The sequence below is a fragment of the Myotis davidii genome, unplaced genomic scaffold (assembly GCF_000327345.1).
Source record: "Myotis davidii unplaced genomic scaffold, ASM32734v1 scaffold204, whole genome shotgun sequence".
Lineage (NCBI taxonomy): Eukaryota > Metazoa > Chordata > Mammalia > Chiroptera > Vespertilionidae > Myotis > Myotis davidii.
The window spans coordinates 6503236-6526049 of record NW_006299715.1 but is presented as its reverse complement, the minus strand read 5'-3'; the positions used below and the strand labels follow the sequence as shown (position 1 = coordinate 6526049).

At 39.5% G+C, this 22814-nt stretch overlaps 1 protein-coding gene across 1 annotated transcript in view; it reads right to left on the bottom strand.

Annotated features, from left to right (window-relative positions):
* SLIT2 (slit guidance ligand 2) overlaps positions 1 to 22814 on the bottom strand; it is a 388092-nt gene that overhangs the window by 320792 nt on the left and 44486 nt on the right. The window contains 3 exon segments of the mRNA XM_015571823.1: positions 6302 to 6373; positions 18270 to 18341; positions 19506 to 19577. Of these exon segments, the coding sequence (XP_015427309.1) occupies positions 6302 to 6373; positions 18270 to 18341; positions 19506 to 19577 (216 nt within the window).

Genomic DNA, 22814 nt, shown 5'->3' with positions numbered 1-22814 from the left:
TCTTGGGCAGCCCCAGCTCTAGCACGCGGCTGCAGCTCTCACAGCAGCTCACTAGATGAGTAATGATGTCGATCTGGCTGGACAACGGTAACCGTAGCAACTGCAACCTGCAATTCCTGCACAATCGAGGTCGGATTTATGGTGGCTGGGGCCAAACAGGCCAAGAGGACAATGCCCCAGGAAGCGGTGGCACCTGATGCCTCTGGGCGCCCATGCTTTCACCAGAGCTGGCAGAAATTAATTCGAGGAGAATTTGTACTTGGTCTCCGCGGTTGTATTCCGCTTTTATCGTTAAATATAAAACTCTTATGAGACTATATTGACATCAGAGAACTGGAAGGTTCCTTTTATATAAGTACAGTATTATGTTAAATCGGGGTAGATGTTTTGCTTAGGTGAAAAATAGGTCATTTTGATTTGGCTGTGTCTACCAAAACCCTCCTACAGTTTTGAAAACTTAAGGGGACTAAACATTTAATTAGCCAAGATATCCTTTAAATTGAATTCGGTTCTCCATTATTCATAATGCCTTCCCAGTGTTACTATTTGCTCATGCAAGTTACAAACCCTGAGCCCATAGAGATTGAATTCAATACATCAAACACTGAGAGCCTTCTAAAGGCCAAGCATTATACTAGACCTTGGGGATATAAAACAAAATGTTTTCATAACACATGTATACCAGCATTTATATGCATTGCATGGAAAAAGAAAACTAAGTTAATAGTTGACAAGTATACTACTGGTTATATCTGGGTGGTGAAATAAAGAATCATTTCTACTTCCTCTTTTCTATTTTTCTGAATTGTCTAAGCCTTTTTGACACGAACATGTGTTACTCTTATGAATATTAAAAATCAAAAACTAAGGCTCCTTCTATGGGACTAAGCAAAAGGGAAAAAAGACTGCTTAACTGTATATTTCTTATACTTTGCAAATTCATTTCTAACATCATAAAACAAAAGGTTATGTTTCCCTCCAAAAAAGTCCAATTATTATTATCAAAAACAACTTTGAGAATCTGAGATCCTACATGATAGCAAATAAATGGATCTGACCAATCAAATTCAGCAGCCAAACTCTATTTGTCTCAGATAACTGCAGCAGGGGTCCTCAAACTTTTTAAACAGGGGGCCAGTTCACTGTCCCTCAGACCGTTGGAGGGCCAGATTACAGTTTTTTTAAAAAAACTATGAACAAATTCCTATGCACACTGCACATATCTTATTTTGAAGTAAAAAAACAAAATGGGAACAAATACAATATTTGTATTTGCATGTGGCCCGCGGGCCGTAGTGTGAGGACCCCTGCACTGGGGCATAAAAACGTCCTTAGATTTAAAATTGCTATCTATAATGTTAGATGATTTCATGGCTCTGAAGCTCCCTGGGGGATAATAAATGGCACTTATGAATGAGAAATTAAAAAAAAACTTTAATTCAAAGAAATAAAGAAAATGAATCATGGGACCTATGTATTTATTTTTGTTAATTTTGTTTTGTTTTGGTAGATACAAGTGAAAAATGAGTTTTTGCTACATGCATTGGATACTTAAGCTTATGTTCAAAGCCTGGGTAAATATAATAATACTGAAAGAAATAAACTGAAAACCACAAAGCAAATATTTATAACCAAATACTCCACCACAAGGCTGCCAGTGAAATTCCTCTCTAATAAGCCCGGCTTAGTAGCTGTAAACTCAAGTTGAAAAGTGTGAATCACTCCCTAGTAAGTCACCTTTCAGGTGACATTTCTCAGGAAGATTTGTATATGCTACTCATATGTATAATTAACTGCTACTCATACATTTCAACCAATCGTAATTGACCATTTCAAAAGCCACTGAAAAAGCTGTCAGTTAACCAGCTCCAGATAGCTCTAAACATAATTTTCTCCACTCCTTACACTGATACCAAAAACGCAACTTTGGTTTTGGAGGAGCAACCAAGGAGACGATGGAGTATCTACATACCTGAAGAAAACTATGCACTGTCTCTTTTAACCTCCAATCTAAGGCTCTCTACTTCCCCTCCACTTACACTTTCCATCTGTCAACAAGTGCTTGTAATTTTATTACGCTGTCCTGTAGTTTATGCAGAGTTGGTATTATTTTACAGAGTTCTGTTAATGGACTGGATAAATGGTAATGCTATTTAAACTAGTCTCTTGCTCCAACAAACACAGCTGCAACTGTACTACTATTTCTGAGCAAACATCTTGACCTGAACATGTAGTGCTCTCTCAACCCGTCCAAAGAGAAATTGGAGCAGACAGCAAAGGAAAAGCATATTTGGCCGCTAGCAGCAACCAACCGTGCCGAATCATAATTCATATACAGTGCGCCCTCTCTTCCCTCAGACTGCACTGAGAATCCAAAGGGTAGTCTGTGTGCTCTTCACCTGGCATCTCATGTTCAGCCAAGAGTCAAACGGTGATTAGTCATTACACAAGTGCAACAAATATGTACACACTCAGGGGTGGGAAGAAGTAGGCTTACAGTTGTGAGTATGAGAAACAGAGTTTATCCTTGCATTATTATTTATTAAGTAAGTATTGCATTATTTATTATTATTTACCTATTTTTGCCCACCTTTGCCACTTCCAGTACATCAGACTAGCTTTAATCTAAGCAAACAATGATAAAAATCAAACATCAGTGTATGAACAATGTATTAAACTTGTAAACGTTTTCATTGCTTATATATCCTGTAAAACTGTCCTAAGTAAGGATTAGCGATACAGTAGGTTTGGGAAAAGAGAGATGTTAATTAGCATTATGCAACCATTTATAACGAGAAATTAAATTCTAAGTGTGTTTCTTTCATGAATTCTAGATGTGTATGCCTTTATTACATCACATAATAGGAAAACTATGGATCGATTAATATGCACATGCAATAACCAGTCAAATACTTTCCCTGTCCCCAAATATTTTCGCTGTTATTTGTCAAAAATCCTACATCCTTTGTTCTCTGACTGTGAAGGGAAGCTTCATTTTTATTTATTTATTTCCCTTTATTGATTAAGATATTACAAATGTGTTCTCATCCCCCCAATGTCCCCTCATCCCCCCAATCCTGCCCTCACCCTCACCTCCTGTTGTCCTAATCCATTGCTCATGCATATATGCATGCATACAAGTCCTTTGGTTGATCTCTCCCTCTCACCCCTACCATCCCCTATGTTCCCTCTGAGTTTTGAGTATCTGATCGATGCTTCTCTGTCTCTACATCTGTTTTTGTTCATCGGTTTATGTTGTTCATTATAATCCACAAATGAGTGAGAGCATGTGATATTTATCTTTCTCTGACTGACTTACTTCACTTAGCAAAATGCTCTCCAGCTCACACATCTACATACAAAACTGTCCTTTAAAATGCTCATTTAAAAATGAAGCTTCGCGAAGCCCATTTTCCCACGTGTTAGAGTATTTGCTTAGGGTGAGCTAGTAGGCACCTGTATCATCTAAAGAAAATGTGAACTTACGCCCTTCCTCTTGGAAATTACACTAACCAGGCAGTTGGCTTCCCAAGCTTTTGTTCCTTTATTTATTAACAATTCTTAATGGTGGCTGTTTAATTTAACTAGTGGTCCCCACCATAAACAACTGGTCTCATGTAGCTTGTAAGTAATCCTCTCAAGAGAGAGATCACTCGCTGCTAACAAGCCACTAAATGGAATCCAAGTGAGACAACAGCACCTCAACTCAAAAGAAGATTCCTGATGTGAAGATGCTGAAAAACATGACACTTCCAAGTTTCTAAGTGTATGCAGTGTCTGTGTCAGGTGTCAACCCCCCAGGGATTGTAAACATTGAGCCATCAAGGGCTAACTTCAGGAATATCAAAGCAGTCAAGTCCCACTTGCAACCAGTCCCATCTAACAAACAAAACTTTACTTTCCCTCACTCCCCAGGGGAGAACTTGGAGCTATACAGGAAATCACAGCCCTGACCCATTGCCTAGCTAACCATTTCCCATTTTAAAAACGCTTTTAAATAACTGAAAATCCTTGCCTTAAAGTTTCATGGGTTCTCTTTCTTTAATTCACTTCTTTAAGGTTTGAAGTCTCCGTCATTCATAGAGGAGCCTAAGTTACAAAATTATAACAAACCATTAAAGAAAATCCCCTGTGATATTGTACTATGTGATATTGTAAATAAATAAAAAAAGGAAAAAAATGATAACTGAATATGGTTGGCTGGTAGAGGACTTTGAACTGGATTATACCACCTGAAATGAAGACTCTTAAAAAAATTAACCCAAGTACTTCTAAAAAGTCAAACTTCCTGTTTCTCAGAGATAGTGTTAAGTTTCTTCACCTCTTTGGCTTCATAATTTAAATGCTAAACGACAGTCATTCTGTTTAAATTCTATTTTCACAGCTTCTTAGGAAATGGTCACTTTCCTAAACAATGTGAATTGTTTCTAGAAGCACACAATTAGCAAAGTGGTAGTTTAACAGTGCTCACTGTATACTAGCCTTGAACCCAAAGCTTCCAAGTCCCATCAATCACCCAAAATTAAAGCAGAAAGAATACTCTTAACCCTGTTTCTTAGAAACAAAGCACAAGCATTTAAAGACTAGAGGCTCGGTGCACGAAATTCGTGCACAGGTGCGGTCTCCTAGGCCTGGCTGGTGAACAAAGCATGACACATTTGGTCTCCTGAGGGCAGTTAGTGACTCATATTGGTCTGGCAAGAAAGGGCAGGTCCCAGCTGACCTCTGGGCCCTGGGCAGCACCTGGGCCCTGGGTCCCCCTCTGCCTGAGTCCCCCTGCAGAGATGCGGTGAGAACGGCTGGGCACTGCAGGCCAGGGCACAGTGTGGGCCTCTGGGCTGCCATACAGAAGCCAGGCAGGCAGCACGCCCTCTCCTGGACACATGCTCTCTCCTGGCCGACGCCTGCCATGTTCTGCACCACCCCCTGGTGGTTAGCACATGTCAAGTAGTCGAACTCACTGTCTCCCGGTTGAACTCCTTGTTGAACGACTGCCCGAGGGGGCAATTTGTATACTAGGCTTTTATTATTTAGGATAAGGATCAATTTATATACATACACATAATCTTTATAACAGCTTACATCCTATTTCCTGGGTAAAACTAGTCCAGAGAGAATTATTATTTAAAAAGGCAGTCTCTGGGCTTCTTTCTTTGATTTTTTTTTTTTTAATTTACTTAACGGAGTCCATTAACCATCAGGGAACACAAAGCCGAGAAATACTGCTAGGTGATGGGCTCTGCTGGCAGGTACAGTATCAGGAAAGCCAGATCTAGAGGAAGATTAGATGTGTTGTTAGCGGGCTACACCTTTCCTGCTGGGGAGATTCTCTCTATAGTGAGCTGAGGTACCGGGAGGTCCCCACAGACAGCCTGGCTCCCCTGGGGACAGGGCTGTGGAAGGACAGTCTCCCCTCTTCTGGAATTGACAACAATACTGAATTTGTAGGCTGCGGAGACTTGGCCACAGAATCAAGTTCAGAAAAGAGCAATCCCTACACACACGACCATATGGGACTTCCCACCATCCCGGCGGGGGCCATCCTGAGCAGATACAGCCCAACAGTTTTTCCACAACATCCGTGAACATCAGTAATTGCTGCGATGTATTTTCCCAACACTGTGGCTTATCGCCCACCTGCACGAAATCACTCCCATGGCTGAAAATCTAATTGTAAAAGCTTTCAAAAGTGTGTTTTCACTATTATATACTAGGTCAGAGAACAAGCATTTCAGGGAGGGAAAACTGATCCTGCCTAAAACTCATATCACACCCCTTCCCAAGTACTTCAATGACATACTTGATACGAAACCCTTAGTCATTCAGATTGTGAGGTTTGGAATTCTGGCCTTAAAAGGAACATAGAAGAAGAAATGTTCAGTCCTTTTTGAATATCTTATAAAACAGAAACAATGTTTAAAAAGCTAGCATTCAGAACCCTAACTTGATAAGGAAACGAGGCCAACTTCCCCCGAAAAAGAAGTGTGGTGGCATTTTTCCCATCAGAACTGAATCAAGTGTTCAAAGAGAAGACGGGTACATCTCCTCCCAGCATCACATGACAAACCAGAATGATGCAGTCACAATCACACATTCATCAACAAGTCAATGCTAACGAAACAAAACCACAGGAATCACGGGAAACCAACCTGAAATTCCCACTGAAAACAAAGGCAAACTCTTAATCCATGAACCTAGCGATGAATCCATTCCAAGAAAGCACACGGAAACAAATCCGAAACACATTTCATAAAACACAAGGTGCTACCCAGAGCAATGGTCACCAATTCGGTCTACTTACAGCCTGTAGAGCTTCGAAGTCCCAAGAAACAGCAACTCAGGAAACAGCTGAAGGTTATTTCTGTTTAAACGCCTTTTGGGAAAGAAAAAGAAAAAAAAAAGAGTATGTTACACAGAAAATACCCAACAATGAAACTTTGATTTGGTAGTGTCATGCCTCATCCTGTTTTGCAGGAGAGCAAGAAATGACATTCAAGAGAATCCAAGCATTGCAAATCAAAAGTTGGTTACACCTTTTGTTATATGGGTCTTTAAGGCAATTTTCCATTATGCTTACTCAGATCATGATTACTGGGGCTACACTCACATCCCGTGCAATATCAGTCAACCAGAATATACACAATGGAAAAGGACTTGACTCAGACTCTGGTGGCTAGGTAAGGAGAGAGTTCAACCTTCAGCAGAAATATCACAGTAAGTGGCGCCCTAAAATACTCTGTCCCAAAAGGCCTGTTATCAGCCAGCACACTGTGGGGAGATGAAACTCAATTTTGTTAGCTTTTCATTTAGTTCAGGGGTGGGAAACCTTTTTTCTGCCAAGGGCCATTTGGATATTTATAACACCATTTGCAGACCATACAAAATTAACTTAAAAATTAGCCTGCTGTATTTGGTCAAACATTTAATTAACTCACCCCTAAAGCCTGGGCAGGGCCTTACCAAATGACTTTGCAGGGCCCTATATGGCCAGTAGGCCAGATGTTCCTTACCCGTGATTTAGTTGCAGAACGAAATGTGTGCAAAAGTGTCAGTGTGATAGGCAAAATCTGAGGGAAACCAAAAAGTTCAAACCTGAACCCATTGTTCTTGACCTTTGACTGAATTTGATACTGACTTATTACTAATTGGTGTCCCAGATGCTTACATTATGTTTTTAAAATGCTTAGTTAATATTATAATGATTTCAATGTTTTAGAAAAGAATTTGATTCCAACTCTAACTAATTTAAGTCTCAATGCTATGTAACCAGTCTTGGAAAGACCCTCAATGCTAAGATCTTTTAAATCATGCACTCTCGCTAAAGAGTGGGCCAATTCTGGCCTAGATGTATGAATACTCCAACCTCATTCATTTCAGGTATACAATTTAACCTTTCAATAAAAATGAATTTGTATTACTCTGCTTTTCCCAAATTTGAATAAAATGATGAAAAGCTGATGCAAAATTCACACTTAAATGACATACAAGCTGCTATAAAGCACTAGAAAAGGGTAGGAAGTCCCAAAAACTAATGTCACACTGAAGAAACTGGAGGTATTTCATAAGTCTTAAAGATAAATGTTCAGGGGACAGTAAAGGAAGGTATATCAATCGATGATGACATATTTAAATGGTCACCTTGGTGTAAGCAGAATTATACATTTGGTCTCCAGAGGGCAGACATGGCCAAAGGATTATAACTCTTAAGAAAGTAGATCATGGGAAAGACCATTCTAGGAATCACAGATATTAAGAAATGGAATGATCTGCCTTTAAGACTCCCAACTTCGTGTCCCATATTCATTCAGAGGCTTCCCGATTTCTTTTTTCCCCCTGCGAAGGGTGTAGTGACAAGCAATCCTGCACGAGGTGAGAAGTTGGGCCAGGTGGAGTTCAGAACCTCCCTCAGCTCTAAAATGCCATGAGGCTACGACGGCAACCACAACTTTCGTTAGTGGCTCATACTGTGGAGAAGTTGGTCATCTCCGGAAACATTCTCAGCACTTAATAAAATACATACTCATAAAAAACATGCCAAGATAAATAGGGGGACATAGTAAAATTAGTGCTGAAAGGGTACACTTACTCCCCACTTACACTGATTGTTACGAATAAAGCACAAAACAAGGTTAATGCTAACGTGCAACAAAAGCTTCTATTTATTTATTTTTATTTGCTGAGCCTGACTCTGAGGGAGGAATGCTCTCAGAGTCTACTACTACATGATTGTCATAAAATATTATTTACTTGTGACTTGTTATTTTTTTTAAAAAGTGAGTTACAAAGATTCACAAGAGTAGTCATGAGAACTTTTTCTAGGGAAGCAGCCAGTCTTGGAAAGATCCCCCATTGTTCAAGAGTCAGCCTGGATTTCTGAACCAAACCATCGGACTAACGAACATCATCAATGATTCTCCAGCCGCTCTAGCACACTCCTTCCAGCCCTGTCCCTGCAGAGGCTGCTCTCTGTATGGACTACTTTCCCTGTCCTCCAAATGGCACTGTCTTACATCCTCTGTGAAACTCCCCCGATTCCTCCAGTAGTTAGTTCCTTCCTGTGCTGCAATCTCACATCCCCACAGCATTTGACAAGTAAGAGGCAGTCATGCTGCAGTATAGGTACTCACTCCCACTGGTCTGTGTCTCTTCAAGTATAAAGATGGCATCTTTGTATTCTCTCCCTTCTTCCCTGACACTCAGTAGGTTCTAGGAATGAGAATAGGCTGCTCCTTTTGCATTGCGATGGAATCCAGCAAGGCCCTGGCATATGTATTTTAAGTTCGGCCAACCTTCCTCTGGCCTGCTCCCTGAGCTATATGCCCTGGGTGTTACATGCTCTCCCATGAACCTACCTACTGCCACACCTGCTTTCATGTGCCCTATAGAGCAATTACCTCCTTTCCCTTCCATCCACCTCCCTCCCCTCTGCCATTCTTAATACCATCTACAAACTGGAAGGAGTTCAATGTTTTAATATATATAGTATTGATTTCAGAGGGGAAGGGAGAGGGAGATAGGAACATCAATTATGAGAGAGAATCATTGATCAACTGTCTCCTGCACGCCCCCTACTGGGGATCGAACCTGCAACCCGGGCATGTGCCCTGACCAGGAATAGAACCCTGACCTCTAGTTCATAGGTCCATGCTCAACCACTGAGCTACACTGACCAGACAGGAATTCAATGTTTTTAAAAATTCAGATATATAATGAAGTGATAGCTGCTATTCGATTTTTTGTTGATGGGCCTATATCAGTACAATTTCGGATATTGTGAGAAAGTAGATATTTCAGATGGGCTGCAGTGTCTTCTTAATTTTTATTTTCACATTTCCAGTGGTTCTCAATAGCTAACACATCACATGAGCTTACTATGTGATGGTCACAGTTCTGAGAGGTTTACATGAATGATCTCACTCATTCTCCAGGACAGCCCCATGAGTAGGTGCTCTTATTACTGCTGTCCCGAGGGAGGCACACAGCACACAGATAGCAGACTTGGAACTTGAATTCATGTGAGGCAAGTCCAGAATCTATCACTCCTCTAAAAGAGACACAGTTTAAGCGTTCCTAAATAATGATTCACACTAATAGGGTGCTGAAAAATTTCCTTCTCACCAATCTTTCCTTGGGAAAGATTATATAGCCCATTTCTTAAATAACAATGAATGAACCACCTGAAAGTAAGCCACCAAGTTTTATTTTAAAAACAAACTGGCTCTATGTTCAGCTTACTATCTTAAATATCTGTTTAAAATTGCTACAGTTGAGACAAAATGAAAAAATACATTTATTTTCTCTGAATTCAAGTCCTTTATCATCATTCCATGAAATTTATTATGAATGATCTTAATATTTCTAAACCAGCCATGCTTACAAGACAAGGTAGTATCATACAATATAGAACAGATAAGTGAAGTTGTAGCAGGCACAGAAAAGCAATATGGCCATGCTTTCTCCTTTAAAAGAGTATCAATACACTTCTGGTTCCTGTTCTTCTATTCTTTCTTCCATCAATACTAAGAATAAGTGGAAACAGAAACATTAAAATAAAAAGTGACATTCTTCCATAATCATCAATCAAGAAAAAGAATTATAATCAGAACTTCTTGTGCCATGACCAGAAATTAAATCCTTAAATGAACAGGATACTTAAAAAATCCAAAATTACTTTAAAGACTATTAAGGTGCATAGCAATTTCTAAATAGAGCTGGAGTACAAAGAACCTCTCTTCTTTCAATGCCACAGAATACTTCCTAGCATCTTGAAGATGCAAGTGTCATAATAATAACTGTAATGCAAATGAGTTAAAGAAGTTACAATCCAATAGTCCCCGAACAGGAAAACAGCATGCAGCGAATTAAGGGTATCTCAGAGGAGGATTCCTAGGAGCCAGCATACATTAGCTCCATGAGAGACCAGGTGGGTCAGTTACCTATTGTTCTGAGCAAGGATACTCGATTGTATCCAAGGAGAGGTGACACGGATTTAGTGACATCCAGCTCTTGTGTCAGCACCAGCCGGATGGAATCTGCCCGCAAGATCTCAGGGCTGATTGAGAATCCTCTGGATGGGGATTCACGGCTTCAGAAAGGTGGACAATGAGTCTCAGAGACACTTTTCCGTAAGACAAAAATGAGAGGGACCCCAGTAACTGTTTTCTCTGTGCTGTGGGCTGTTTCTGACTGTGCCCTTCAGTGGGGTGAATGGTCTGTCTGTATCGACAAAACAGCTGTCCTCTGAAATGCTGATTCTTCACAACCTCAGTCTGAAGGGCAGCCTGAGCATTATTGACAAGCATTGTTTCACATTGCCTGTCTGCTGCTCCTGCGATCTGCCCGCTGACAGAGGTTACAGCCTCTTATTGTTTCAATGTGCACCTCGATTCAATCAGGATTCGCCACCTTCACCCCAATTCAAAATGTGAAGTGAAAACAGTTTTACCAAAGCCAGTGAAAAATGTATGCCTCATATTTACCTGTAATTGTAAACATAAGGTGTTTAAGCAGCGTGCCTGGTCTGTAACAAGTATTTGATTAATGTTGCCTTAGAGAGTCTATCATTTACAGTCTCCCATTTCACATACATAAATGCCTTCTCAGTTAAATTTTCACTGGTCTTTTCAAAATGTATTATCTTCACATTTTTTAAAGCAAAGATTTTTAACACTTAGCTACTATTAGATGAATAACATACAATGTATATTTCAACAATGATATTGATAATTTCATCTTTTATATTTCACTATAGGCCCGGTGCATGGTGGGGTCCCTCGGCCTGGGCTGCGGGGATCAGTGGACATCCAGGCTGCCACAGCCCGCCTTGCCCACCAGCTTGTTGGGCTCCAGCCCTCTGTCTATGCCGATCCCACACAGCACGAAGTAGTGCGTGAAGCGGCAGGCGGCCAGGAGGAGGTCCAGCCTGGGCGCTGCACCACGCCACTCCGGCTCATCCCGGCCCCGCTGCGCCTGCCGCTGCTGCTCAGGCTTGCAGGGCGACTGTCTGAGGGAGGGGCTGGTGCTGCCACAGCTGAGCTCACCAGCCATCAGCCTGGCATCTGACCCCCGTCTGTCAGCTGAGCTGTGCACCAGCTGTGGGAGCTCACTGACCACTAGGAGGCAGCTCCTGTGTTCAGCATCTGGGCAGCTCCTGTGTTGAGCATCTGCCCCCTGGTGATCAGTGCATGTCATAGCTACCGTCCGGTCATCCGGTCATCTGGTCGCTTAGGCTTTTATATATAGAGATGGTAAAGAGATCAAAACTTATTAGTAAAAATGTTGCTTCCTCTTCACACCTTTTAGTTCTTGGTATTTCTCTGCATATTCAGAGAGATTTTGAGAAATACTCTAAAATGAAACTTGAAGGGGTTTTTGTACTTTCTTCACATCTCTTCTAATCATATGCCATATGATAAGAGTCAGAATGAAAACGATAGTAAATATGAATGTTCAAAAGTCAAATTCATTATATATACATTTTATTAGATTCGTAATATAAAATAATTCTTAAACTGAGCTTTGGAAAAAATAGGAAATTTTGAAATATATAAAGAAACACATAACCCTTAAAAAAATCCACATAATTCTTTAAGTACTGAGCATGTTGTAAAACTATGTATTATCTTACCTAAATCATGTTCCACACCATTATGAGATATAATAATCACCTCTGTCCTAAAGGTGAGGAAACTGAAGTTTTCAAAGATAAAACAATTTGATCAAGATCTCACAGTGGAATTGAACCCAGGGGTTTCCGATGTCACTCCTATCTATTCTTTCTGATTTTCTGCCTCCTGCACATCTCCTACTGGGGATGTGCCCGCAACCCAGGTACATGCCCTTGACCGGAATCGAACCTGGGACCTTTCAGTCCGCAGGCCGACGCTCTATCCACTGAGCCAAACCGGTTTCGGCCAACCAATGGGATTTGACACATTCCATAGGATACCAGGCAACTGCGTATAGAAAGGCCAGATGCCTCAGCAGAACCTAGAGCAGTAGCTCATGGCTGGGGAACACCCACCTGAGCAGAGCGGATAGTGGATGGACCCAGAAAGTCAGACAATGAGGTAGTTTTTTTGCAAATATTATCTTAAAGCAACGTTCCAGTGCATTAATACCAAACCAGCCCTGTTGTTCCCACACTCTCATTCTGACAGCATTTTCACCAATATTCCTTCCCGACCAGCAGTAAAAAAAACTGCTTTGGATTGGGGGGGGGGGGGGGGGGGGAGGGAGAGAGCCATGTGAAATCTATGTAGGCAAGCCTCTCACTCCATGTAAAATTGGAATATTCAGTCTAGAAGGCATACCTCAAGCAGAAAGGTATCCAACAGGAATGAAAGACAATTCAATGTAAAATATTTGACCTTCACTGCTTCCACACATACATTGGAACAGTGCAAAGTAAACGACTCGTTTCGGGAGACGTATAAAAGACACAGCATGCAGCAAACACTGGCACAAAGGATGAGCCCAAAACAGATGTGGGAAAAATACACAGCCCGCTGCTTCAGCATTTATAACACGGCCCCCAAAGAGCAAACAGGCCTTCTCACCACCGCTCAACTTCAAGGCCCATAAAAACGGTGCCTGAGAAACGCTGTCGGATGGGTTCAGTGTTAGGCTACACGTCTAACATTGCACGGGCAGTAAAGCCTTCTGAGACCCTAGTCCATAAATGTCATGTAAAATAGTTCAATACCACTTACATACAGGTGCGAGTGGACGTTTCATCGGTATCATAGATGAAGCAATCGAGTCCATCCTTGAACATTTTTATATGATGCAGTGTACGTACTCTGCCCCAGTTTCTAAGGTTTGATATGCTCTTCAAAGAGCCTTTCCCAAGAAAATCACTGCACTGGTTTTAAACTCAGGTGTAAAGTTGCCAGAGAACAATTCTTCTGAGATGAGCTTGCATTCTTTTCCAAGGAGGTTAGCACGTGAGTCTGCCCCCACGTTAAGAAGAGGAATGTGGCCGAAACGGGTTTGGCTCACTGGATAGAGCGTCGGCCTGTGGACTGAAAGGTCCCAGGTTCGATTCCGGTTAAGGGCATGTACCTGGGTTGCGGGCACATCCCCAGTGGGGAGTGTGCAGGAGGCAGCTGATCGATGTTTCTCTCTCATCGATGTTTCTAACTCTCTATCTCTCTCCCTTCCTCTCTGTAAAAAAATCAATAAAAAAATATATATTTTTTTTTTTAAAAAAAGAAGAGGAATGTGTTCTGTGTTGCCCACAAACTGCAGGATTAGGCAGGAGAGGGACTCCCTACCCCTCCCTGGTGAACAAGGGATAAGGGGTGCTCTTCTTCAGACCTGCTCCCAGCCTCTTCTCTACCTGAACTCATGTGTAACGACCTGTGACAAAACCTCAGCCTCAGCCTCACACTGGCTGCCACAGGTGTACATATAAATGGTGTGTGCACGCAGAAAAACGAATGCAGCGCCACCTTAAAAAATAATAATCGATGTGCCTTTTACGTATCCTTTCAGGACAGTGTAGTGTTGAGGCATATTTAGGCTCTGCTAAATCGGGATTTAGACATTTGTGAATTAAGATGAGTACATTTATATCATCTTGGTAGAAACTTTAAAATAGTAAGGGGACAGGTTTATTTTCCAAGATTCCTTAGATGACTTTACTATCATATTTTCAGGACTCTTGACCAAGTTAGTAGGAAAATTGCAATTCGCACCCAGAGAGTCTACAACTTGGAGAGTTTAAAGCAATCCTGGTTTGAAAAGCACACGTTTACACAGGACTGGTAAGAAGAGAAGAGCAGTCCTAGCCCTTGCCTTTCTCATTTCTGCAGTTTCCTTATTGCGAGGGTATAAACTGAGGGTCAAGTTAATGAAAAGCCTAACGTCCCAGGCTTTCTATGGTATGTGATTGGTTGTCATTAACATAATCTACTATAAGTATTTTATTTTGCATCTAAGCATTTCATTGCAAGTAGGATAAAATGTCCTAATATTTTTTTGACAACCTTAAACATTTTCAAAAACCTTTTCATGCTCTTGCATTTGTGTTATTAAGAAACTTGCTAAAGCAGATGAATTTCACTAATGAAACACGGAAGTGGCCTGGGTCTCCTTAAAAGGCCTAAACTAGAACGTTAATGACTACAGCATAATCCCATAAATTGTAAGTGAACATCAAAACTTTAGCCCAGCACACAAAAGTCCTGGGTCCCAAAGTGATTGTTTTGACCCTAAAACATTATGTACCAGCCAAGAAATACCTTGAATTGACAGTTCTAAATGGAGACTTTATTGCAAATATATACAGGTGTCTTCTGTGAAGTATTAAAAAAAAGTGTATTTCCTAAAAGTTTCAGTTGTTTACTATAGTTTATTTGTAGTTTGTTTTCCTTAATTAATTTCCATTGCACTTAATTAATAACTAGTCGTGCAAGTACATTGGATTTCATTTGAACATTTGGATGAAGCAATAAGACCTGCTAATAGAATCTACCTGGGGCACCTTCTCGCGGCTTCATTTTCATCCCAGATGTGCAGGTACTACTGGCAGCACAGAGCACCCATGAAAAGGTGCTGCTGCCCACATCAGCTCTGGGAGTACAGTCAGAAACTGTCTATACCGAAGTAATGTGTGCTCATGCTCTATAAGCCTGATTAAAATTTATTTCTTTTACAATGATTCATAAGCATGAATTCTGATGATGATCATACCATCTGATGTTGTTTTCTACACAATAGAAAGAAGTGTGAAGAGAGAGGGAGCGGGGAGTAGATTTTAATATCTATCTAGTTGAGATTTTCACTAATAGTCTTACATGTCATTGATTCTTTTAGGTGGGAATAAATCCCTCTCTTCTAACTATAATGCTTTGACTTACAAATAATGACTTGCTCATTCTATGATAAAATTTAATTCAACTTAACAACATGACCCTGGTTCGTATAGATTAAAAGTTGGATTTCTAAAAAGGCACTGATGTTATTTTCTGTTTTCAGGTTTGTCTTCTCTCTCTAGATATAAAACTCTACAAAACATAAAAATAAAATGGGAAAAAAACCTTATAGTTTTAAAATACTCACAACCATCATTTGGAATTGCTTTGATTTTACCATTTTAAAATGAAAAAAATAACTTAAAACCATAACTTGCACACAAATAAAATTAATTTTATTTATTTATTTTTCTCCTCACAAAGAATGGAAATTAAGTTACTATAAATATTGTATGAATGGCATTTACAACATAAATCTGCAATCATATACCTTTTCATAATCTGGACTTTCCATTAAAAATTCACATCTAAATTGCTAAAAAAAAAAAACATGTAAGCTCATACAACATATAATTAGCTAAAAGTTAACTCATTGATTATTTCCTTTCTCTTACACTTGGAGATTTAAAAAAAAAAAGGCAATTTCTGTGATGTTAAGGATACCACCAACTAAAATAAGGATATATACCACAGGCCATAGAAATGTTATAAAGAACTCCCTGGATAGCTTCTTTTATTTTCACTTTTTAATATAATATACTAAAAAGTTTTAAAATAGTTTATTGCACAAAAACTGGAATGCATGCATTCATAAGCAAAACTGCCTTTGCATTTGATGTATTTTTAAAAATAAATATTTGAAAAGTGTATCCACAATGTTCCTAAGAAATGGTTTTGAATTCCTGAGTCCCAAGGAGATGAATTGGCTGTCAGATAACAATGTGCTTCCATCAGATGGACTTGGCAGTTGTAAACAAAAGGAATTTTCTCAGCTTTTCCTCACAAATATGAAATATTTGCTCTCGGCCAACAGCTGGGTGATTTAAAGAAGTCCTGCATATATATTAGTTTTCATTCAAAATTACAAATCCTCCTCCCACTCTGCAACATCTGATCACATCTTAGTAGAACAGAAAATTGTTCCGCGATGAAGTGACATTCCCAGGGGAAGTCAAAGTCAAAAACTAGTACCTACTTACAACTCTAATCAAATTTCAGATCATACGGCATCTGGTTAATAATTTTTAAGAAAAGTTAATTTATTCAAGATGAAAGATTAAATGATACCCTGCAGTGGCTTAAAGAATAATGAGAAAGTTTTGATATGTTGTAATGTTTCTAAAAGTTTGATATGTTATAATATTTCTGAAAACGTTTACTATACAACCTAAATAGAAACTGCATGAAAAGCCACTAAGTTTCCCACAATAATTTGAAAGTTGTTTAAGAATCAAACATGTAGGTTTCCATGTGGTGACTAGTTAAGTTATTTATGAAAAAACTGTTAATATTTAAATGATCATTTATAATTATGTATTCAACTTACTAAACATTAAAATTATATCGATACTTCTTTTTAAATGAATGCACTAAAATACCTTTACAAGATACTAGGTATTAGCTATTCATAAAAGCCTATGAAGGAAATTAGAGAATAAATATTTTCAGAGTATTTTTATATATGAAGAATAGGTAATGAACTTACGGACTTCATTTATAAATTTAACGAAATGTTTGCCTTATTTTTATTCCTCTCTCCCTAACAACCTCAAAATAGTGATTTTAAATGTACTTTTAATTCCATAATAATATTCCCTATATTGTAAGATTTACCATGGATAAAATTTTATAGTAAAATAAATTAGGTATCTCTGTGTTTAATGTACTTGAGGTGATAAACATGTATCCTACATATTTACACATATCTTAGAAGTTGACAAGCATTTTTCTATTTAGAGACAATTACACAGAATTAACTTTTGCCCTTAGGTCCAGTGAATGTGAATGTACAATGCCTAAAACTAACTTAATATTTCATTATTTTAAATAAGCGCTTTATTTTTACCTAAAGTACCTATTAAAGCAGGCATGGAAACATTAAAATAATCCTTGCTACTTCTAAAAAAGTTGTATTTGCCCTTAAAATGCAAATCTACTAAACTTGAATTATCAAGACATATGAGAAATGGAATTCATATATCAAATTACAAAGTGTGTAATTTATCCTAATTATTACAGACAGATGTTTTGTCCTTTGTAGCTACACACTGTAGCTATAATATAGTAATGGCACTCAGGTAATATATACCAATCCTTAAAATTTTGCGTCTGAAAATAAAAAAGTATTTTAAAGTCTGAATTCCATTTCCCGTTTTGGAAAATAATAACCACCCTTGGAAGACATAACTCTTACTTCCATATCTGTTAATCTTTAAATGATTTTTCCAGCAGAAAAACTTAGAAAGTCACTTTAAAATAATGAAATACAATTGTGAATAGAAGTGATTAACAATATTCACCGTCAGTGTTAAATATCAGAAAGCAAATCTTTATCATTAAGAATTTAAAATAATTCATCAACTATCACTGATGACACACAAAGAAACAGCATAGAAATGAAAATACTATTAGCAAAACTTTTCTTTTCCATAATTCAGCATAAATGCAAATGAAATGACCACCTTTCTTCCTACATAAGCAAATAAAACAAACCAGATGAGCAATAAGAAAACCATGTACATCTCAAAGTACCAAAGCAGTGCTTATCAAGGGAGTAAATGTTTCAGGAAAGTGAGTCTGTATTTTTAGCTTTATTTCAAGTTAGTCCTATTTATGCAAAAAAAAAGGGGGGGGGTCTTTTTTTTTTAATGAGTCTGAAAGGCACTTATTCAACCTCTTGTATCTATAAACTTTCAAAGACTAAGACATGAAATTAAAGGCAGGGACTTTGAAATTCAAGTATTTTTAAAAACACAGTTATGTCGTCATAAGTTTGGAATTGAAAATACTTACAGTCTCTCCAGTTCTTTAAGATCCTGGAATGCTCCTCTTTCAATGGTGCTGATCTTATTCTCCATGAGCTGACTGAAATGCAAAATATAGCAGGAGTCTTAATGTTAGCCCTCACCGTCAGAAGTTTCAATTCAGCAACTAAAATGTGCAACTTCTTTCTCTTTCTCTTTATGAAGTTAAATTTTGCTCTGGTTTGAGATTTAATATCAAATTCAATGATGATATATTTGAGAGAAGTCAAGGAGGAGAAATAGCATCCACACCCCAAAACTTTCAGTAAAAAATGCTAACAGTGACATGTAATTCACTGGCCAAACTCTGCACCTTAAAACATAGTATTTTCTGGAAAACAACCTATGGCACTGCAGCTCTGATGGATGTTTTTCAGTAAACTGACTTTCAACTGAGGTCTTAACTAAGAGAATAAATATATAATAATTCATCATACACATAATTCAGTTAACTTATGGATATGTATCAGAAATTGGACGCATTCATAATGTTCAAGTGTGTCTTTTAAAAGAACACTGAACACACAACGATCCAAGTATATGTTCACTGTGATGGAAATATTTACAAACCTGAGGGGAAAAGAATTTTACATTATATTGAATCTCAATTGATGCTTCACTCAGAACTAATTTAACTCACTAATGAAAGGTAATTCAATTACAAGAATTTTATAAAAGCTACAAAGATATAAAATATAAGAATTAAAAATATTACCAGTGTACTTGCATAAAAAAACATGTCCCATCATAAACTCTGTAGAAAGCTGGATTGTTTGATTTTAATTTTAGAAATTATCTGCGTGTTGTTTGACAGAAAAGGCTAAACATTTCTATATTAGTAAAAATGCAGACCCACTTAAATTATTTCTAGTAAATCTGAAATCCTAAAAGTGCATCAAATGTCTCACATTACTTATTCATATTGTGAAAGTAATTATTCTACATTTTTATATGTCTAAGGCACTTAGGGTATGGCATTGCAAACACTTGAGGCCATTTCTACAGTACCGTTTCTATGGCCTGCATCCAACCTTAAAATAAAAGCCTACATTTTAATAAAAGTTGTAGTATAGTGATAAACTAAAAAAAGAAAACCAAGACCTTGTAAATGTTTATGTTTTTGTTATTGGGACAGTTTTTAATATTGAGACCAGTTACAATTCAAAATATGCAAGCTTAAAAAAAAAGAAAGAAAATTATTCAAAACACAGAAGAACGTACTTACAGAACTCTTAGATGTCTAAGGCCGGCAAAATCCATTTTGGTAATCCGTGTGATGTTATTTCCATTCAAATCCCTGAGAGAAAACAAAAAAGAAAATGAAAGTCCCACTTTATTTCTATCAATAGCTAGTTAAAAATTAAAAACATAAACTAAATAAGAACTTGAAGTTAAAGATCAGTTCCAATGACTAAAGCAATTTACAAAGTAAAAAAGATAAAGGGGTAACCTTTGTAGGAATTTTTTAAAATGATCATCAACAAGTTTACAGAGTCCCTACTTGCTGGCATGAGACATGAAAATGGATTATCTTGTCACAAGAAGTGCTCTTTTTTTGCATGTATAGGAGTGCTTTCAATTTTCGTTTCTTAGTTTTATATTTTTTAATCATTTTTTTTTTATTTTTCAAGTATAGTTGACATTCAGTATTATAGTAGTTTCAGGTGTATGCCCCAGTGTTTAGACATTGTTTAACTTACTATGTGAGAGTTCTGGTAACTCTCACACCCATCTGACCCCATACACAGTTATTAGAATATCATTGATTCTGCTATGCTCTACAGCCTCATATAATCACGTTGTACTTCTTAATCCCTTCACCTCTTGTCATCCATTCCCCAAACCCCTCTCAACTAGCCACCATCAAAATGTTCTCTGTATCTATCAGCCCCTTTCTGCTCTGCTTGCTCACTTACTGTTTTTAGATTCAATTGTGGACAGATATGTATCTATTGCCATTTTATTATTCATATTTTTAATCTTTTCTTTCTTCTTAAAGAAGACCTTTTAACATTTCATGTAATGGTACTTTGGTGTAATAAACTCCTTTAGCTTTTTCTTGTCTGGGAATCTATTTATAAGTTCTATTCTAAATGATAGCTTCCCTAACCTGGTGAAGGAAATAGACATACAAATCCAGGAAGTGCAGACAGTCCCAAACAAGATGAACCCAAAGAGGCCCACACCAAGGCACATCATAATTAAAATGCAAAAGGTTAAAGACAAACAGAAAATGTTAAAAGCAGCAAGAGAAAAACAGTAATCTACAAGGGCGGGCTTATAAGACTGTCTGCTGATTTCTCAATAGAAACTTTGCAGGACATAAGGGAGTGGCAAGAAATATTCAAAGTGATAAAAAGCAAGGACCTACAATCAAGATTACTCAACTTTTGTTTGTATAAGGATATGCATATTAACTTGACAGGAATTCTGCTATTATTGTTAGGCACATCCCCAAAAAAGTTCCCTTCAAAAAGTTAAAGCAACAATATTTTAATACTACTCTCAAATTTTAAATATATCCCAAATTCTCTCCTGAGGTGGCAGGGTGGCTGAACTTCCTAAGGCAAAGAAGGAAGTGCCATCAAAAGACCTGCACTTCAAAGACTTGCATTTATAGGCATTTACCTTCCAACAATTCCATGTTTGTATGAAAACTAAACTCTTCTTTTGCAACTTAGGGAGCCCCTTCTACCCCCCACCCCCCTGCCCACCCGCCCCCTGCTGTGACTGTAAAGTGAAAACTACTAGCTGGGGCAATAATGCAAATAGTATTCAGGCTCTGACTTTTTTTTCTCTCTCAGATTTCAGCACCAAGTTTCCTTCAAGAGTCATACAACCCCTTCTCTGGCATCTTAGGTCAAGATCTAAACTTGCCCTGGTTCCAATCATGTCAAGTAAAACCAGGCTTCGCTGTGGTTTAAACGTTCTCCTTCACGGAAGTAAGCTTTCTCTTACTTTGACTTTATAAGATTGTGTTTGAAATCTATATTTAATGAGTCAGTGATAGAACTGTGTACGCCATCACTGAGTAAACGATTTTCTGAAAACTCTATACTAGTAGATTCCTCATAGGGATTTTTTTTCCCCAAAGACATAAAACTCACTTGCTATTTTGTCCCTTTTTGTTAAGACATATTAGTACTTAAACTTAAAACTGTTCTGAATAGCCTGACATGCCAAGTGCTGAAACAGAATTCTGCATTGCTTTCTCCCCAACCCACTCTCCACATCAGCTGAGCAAAGTACCATCAAGTTGTCCCTACAATTACTGAGGTCTTCACTGGCTAGTTGACATAATACAATGCCCTACTCCCAACCCTGGACACATGTGGTGGTTCACATTTTAATAAGACACCCTTAGTAAGGCGCCAACATACCCAGCGCTGAGGGAAGGAGTGAGGCTGGGATGGGGGAGCCATTTGCAAAGAATCAAGGGTTCAACTCTGGCTTTTAAACTGTGGGCCAGGCAAGTGGATTAGATAAGTTCAATATGGTTTACGTGCTGAGTGAGGGCCCTGCTAGTGGAAACCTGCAGATTGGAGCAAGTCCTCTCTGCAGCGTGCAACCCTCACATCCTGGGGCGTAGAGGCCCTGGCCGTCCTTGTCCCGCACCCACCCTGACCACCAGGCCCACGGGAAATGGTGAGTGGAGTGCGCCCAGCACTGCCCACTGTGATCACAAAGAGAACGGCCTCCATGCTCCACTTCCCTGAACTCAAGGGGTGCCCCAACTGGAGCGCGTGGGCCGGCCATCAACACCGGCGCTGGGATTACTTCTTCATTAGAGACTCGCAGAGACAAGGAGGCGGGGATGTCTGCGGGCAGTGGAGCGGGAAGAGGGGAAGGCAGGGGAGCTGCTGCCAGACGAAGGGACACAGAAACTGCCAGTAAGGTGGACGGGAGCACTAGGGCCCCGCTGAAAGGGCTGGAGGGGGCAGCCAAGGGCTGCAAAGTCGCTGAACAGTGAGACCTGACTGGGCTGGGGCTGGTTAGGGAGGCAGCCCTAACTTCGCCTAAGGTTGGGAAGTGGACCGCTTCTGCAGTCGCCTCTGGGACAGGTCCCTAGGGCCCGCCACAGCCTGCTTTTCCCAAGAGAAGGGGGGGGGGCGGGAAACAGGACAGGGAGTCACGCGTGGCCACAGCTTCCCGGGGCATCCTTCCCTCCGTGACTCTCGGGCGGATCCAGACGCCTCAGGGCCCCTTCTCCCCTCCCTGCGGACCCAGGAGGGCTACACAAAGCCAAGGAGTGGAGGTTTCTTCTTTTGAGTCCCCCCGCCAGTCCCTGCGCCACCCCGCGGCGACCAGCGTGGGGACTCGGCCTGGAAAGTGCCCCGCGAGTCTTGGCAACGCAAGGTGACTCTGTTGACTGAGTCTGGGGAGCAAAGTCCCGTCTTCCTTGCCCCGAGCACCCGCGATCACTTGTCCTCCATCAATCCCCTTGCCTCCCCAGGTCAGAGAACTGGACCGCACAGGTCTACGTGCCTCAGGACAAGAGCGGGAAGAAGGGACCCAGTGCAGCTGCCAACAGTCC